The sequence below is a fragment of the Pterocles gutturalis genome, unplaced genomic scaffold, assembly GCF_000699245.1.
Source record: "Pterocles gutturalis isolate BGI_N339 unplaced genomic scaffold, ASM69924v1 scaffold31347, whole genome shotgun sequence".
NCBI lineage: Eukaryota > Metazoa > Chordata > Aves > Pterocliformes > Pteroclidae > Pterocles > Pterocles gutturalis.
Window position 1 is genome coordinate 1 of NW_010116437.1, and position 276 is coordinate 276.

At 69.6% G+C, this 276-nt stretch overlaps 1 protein-coding gene across 1 annotated transcript in view; it reads left to right on the top strand.

The window, feature by feature from the left end:
- Positions 1-70: 70 nt before the first annotated feature.
- The window catches only part of CRYBB1 (crystallin, beta B1), a gene marked incomplete at its 3' end in the record, with an annotated part of 2960 nt that continues 2754 nt past the window's right edge, over positions 71-276 (top strand). Inside the window, exon 1 of the mRNA XM_010075508.1 lies at positions 71-205. Within this exon, the coding sequence (XP_010073810.1) occupies positions 71-205 (135 nt within the window). The remainder of the gene's footprint in view (positions 206-276) is intronic.

Here is a 276-nt window from a genome sequence, read left to right on the forward strand (position 1 = left end):
GTGCCCCCCCTCTAATCTGCTGTGGGCACCTCCGCCGGTGCCCCGTCCCAGACTTGTGCCCACCACCGCGATGTCTGAGACCACGAAACCCGCCGCCCCCGGCCTGGAGGAGAAGGAGAAGGTGGCCCCAGCGCCAGCCCCATCCCATGACCCCGCTCCCGTCGCAAACAGCAAGGGCGAGGAGCCCTCCACGGAAGCCTTCAGGGTAAGCCCCACTGCTCCCCACGGGCAGGGACGTGGTCCTGGGGTCAGGGACAGCAGCAGCATCCCTGGGGC